Raw genomic sequence first — 2746 nt, forward strand, 5'->3', positions numbered from 1 at the left:
ACCCAGGGCAACAGAGTAAGACTCGGTCTCAAAAACTAGCTGGGCGTTGTGGCAGGTGCCTGTAGTCCCAGTTACTTGGAAGGCTGAGGCAGGAGGATCATTTGAGCCCAGGAGTTCAAGATTGTAGTGAGCTATGATAGCACTACTTCACTCTAACTTGGGCAACAGAGGGAGACATTGTCCCCTCCAAAAAATATGCTTTGCACCCAGCCTTATGACTCTGAAAGACCTACTTTTCTTGAGCTGTCTCAGGCTAGCAGATGAGAGGGCACTCTGATGCAGTGTACAGTCTCTCCTCTCATATCTTTGGAGGAGTTATTCCCACTCTAAAACCCTGAATCAAACAATCCCCAGCACTGAGTCTTTCCAACTTCATTTACCACCCTCTTCTCTGGGCCTGCTTCCTTATTTGTGCAATGTGGAAACCCAACAAGCTAAAAAGGTAAGCTGTTAGCCTTGTAGGGACATTTGGCACTCAATAGGTGTGAAACAAAGTCTCTTCTAGCAGGCCTGTCTACCTCCACCATGGAGGGGAGCTTGACACTTCCATCTTCTGATTTCCTCTTCCAAGCCAGTCCCTCCTACCCCAGGTCAGCCCCAGGCCTACCTGACGGTGCAAATTGTCCTCAGGCCCCGGCTTTTCCTTGTGGTGCTTGGCATCCATACAGACGTTGAGAAGTTCAGTCCTGGCTCGATGAGTCCTGTCCCGGGTCCCCACTACCGCAGCAACCCCCACTAGAAGGAGCAGTAGCTGTATTGTCATCTGCTGGGCCATGGCTATTCCTGAAGGTAGAGCTGTGGTTAGTGGCACCAAAGAATGTGGAGCTGGGCTTTTAAGGTCTGGGCAGAGCTCCAGAGGGGTGGATCGTGCCCTGCTCCACCCCACCCCTTAGGGTTTTCCCAGAGCCAATCAGGGTTGGGATGGTATAGCTTCTCTCTGGGGAAAGTTCCTGGTTGGAGCCTCCTTGACTTCTTTAGGTAGCCAAGGAGAGCAAGAGATACAGTTAAGGGACAAGATTTGCAAAATGCAGAAATAGCTAGGAGTTTGCTAAGGGTCCACACTCCTTTATTTTATTTTATTTTATTTTTATTATTATTTTTTAAGGGTACTTTATTGCCCTCAGTAGAGAGCTGTGGTGTCAAAGCTCACAGCAACCTCCAACTCCTGGTGATTCTTTTGCCTCAGCCTCGCAAGTAGCTAGGACTATAGGTGCCCACCACAACGCCCGGCTATTTTTTGTTACAGTTTGGCTGGGGCAGGGTTTGAACCTGCCACCCTCAGTATATGGGACCAGTGCCCTACCCACTGAGCCACAGGCATCACCCCTCCCCTTATTTTATTTTATTTTTATTTTTATTATTTTTTGAGACAGAGTCTCATTATGTCGCCCTTGGTAGAGTGCCGTAGTGTCACAGCACACAGCAACCTTAAACTCTTGGGTTTAAGCAATTCTCTTGCCTCAGCCTCCCAAGTAGCTGGGGCTACAGGCACCAACCACAATGCCGGGCTATTTTTTTGTTGCAGTTGTTTAGTTCAAACCTGCCACCCACAGTGTATGTGGCTAGCACCATAACATAAATCCTTGACTGGGCATGGTGGCTCATGCCTATAATCCTAGCAGTTTGGGAGGCAGAGAAGGGAGGATGGTTTGAGGCCAGGAGTTGAAGACCAGACCAGCCTGAACAAACTTAATAAGACTCCAAGTCTACAAAAAAAAAAAAAATCTAGGTACGGTAGCATATACCTATCTTCCCAGCTACCTGGGAGGCTGAGGCAGAAGGATGACAGGAGCCCAGGAGTTTGAGGCTGCAGTGAGCTATGATGATGCCACTGCACTTCAGCCCAGATAACAGAAAGAGACCCTGTCTGAAAATTTTAAAAAAAAAATTTATCTGGGCGTGGCGACCTACAACTGTAATCACAGCACTTTGGGTAGCTGAGATGGGAAGATCACTTGAGGCCAGAAGTTCCAAACCAGCCTGAGCAACCTAGCAAGATGCTATCTCTACAAAAGATTAAAGAAAAAAAAGTTAAGTTAAAAAAAGAATTCTAGGCTGTGAGGGGCTGTGAGCTAGGTTGTTGCCACAACACTCTAGCTTGAGGAACAGAGTGAGACTCTGTCTCAAAAAAAAAAAAAAAAGAGAGAGTCCTTGATGGCAAATGTTTCAGAGTTAAAAATTTTTAGGGTTTTATAAAAGGTAACACAAACTAAGGTAGTATGATGTACTTGTACCCCACAATCAAGTACATGTTCCCAGGTAAAATGGTCACACTAATGGGATAAGTAAAAACTATACACATACAGGGGGTGGCGCCTGTGGCTCAAGGAATAGGGCACCAGCCCCATGTATGGGGTGGGGGCCAGGTGGGAGGGAAGGTGGGTGGGGTTGGGTTCAAACCCAGCCCCAGCCAAAACTGCAAAAAAAAAAAAAACTATACATGTACATAAGATCACATTAATTTTCAGAGAAGATTTTATTTTCTTTCTTTTTTTTTAGACAGATACTCAAGCTGTTACCCTTGATAGAGTACTATGGCATCATAGCTCACAGCAACCTCTAACTCTTGGGCTCAAGCCATCCTCTTGCCTCAGTTTTTTTCTATTTTTTTAGTAGAGATGGGGATCTCGGTTTTGCTCAGGCTGGTCTCAAACTCGTGACCTTAAGCAATCCACCTGCCTCGGCCTTCTAGAGTGCTAGGAATAAGGGTGTGAGCCACTGTGCCCAGCCCAGATTCATACTTCAA

General features: G+C 46.6%; 1 protein-coding gene across 1 annotated transcript in view; it reads right to left on the minus strand.

Moving 5' to 3' along the window:
* The window catches only part of LOC100944015 (folate receptor alpha), a 5856-nt gene extending 5081 nt beyond the window's left edge, over window positions 1-775 (minus strand). The window contains exon 1 of the mRNA XM_003780931.3: window positions 608-775. Coding sequence (XP_003780979.1) covers window positions 608-775 — 168 coding nt within the window. The remainder of the gene's footprint in view (window positions 1-607) is intronic.
* Window positions 776-2746: the final 1971 nt, after the last annotated feature.

The sequence above is a fragment of the Otolemur garnettii genome, unplaced genomic scaffold (genome assembly GCF_000181295.1).
Source record: "Otolemur garnettii isolate 467f Iridium unplaced genomic scaffold, OtoGar3 scaffold00001, whole genome shotgun sequence".
In the NCBI taxonomy this organism is placed as follows: Eukaryota; Metazoa; Chordata; class Mammalia; order Primates; family Galagidae; genus Otolemur; species Otolemur garnettii.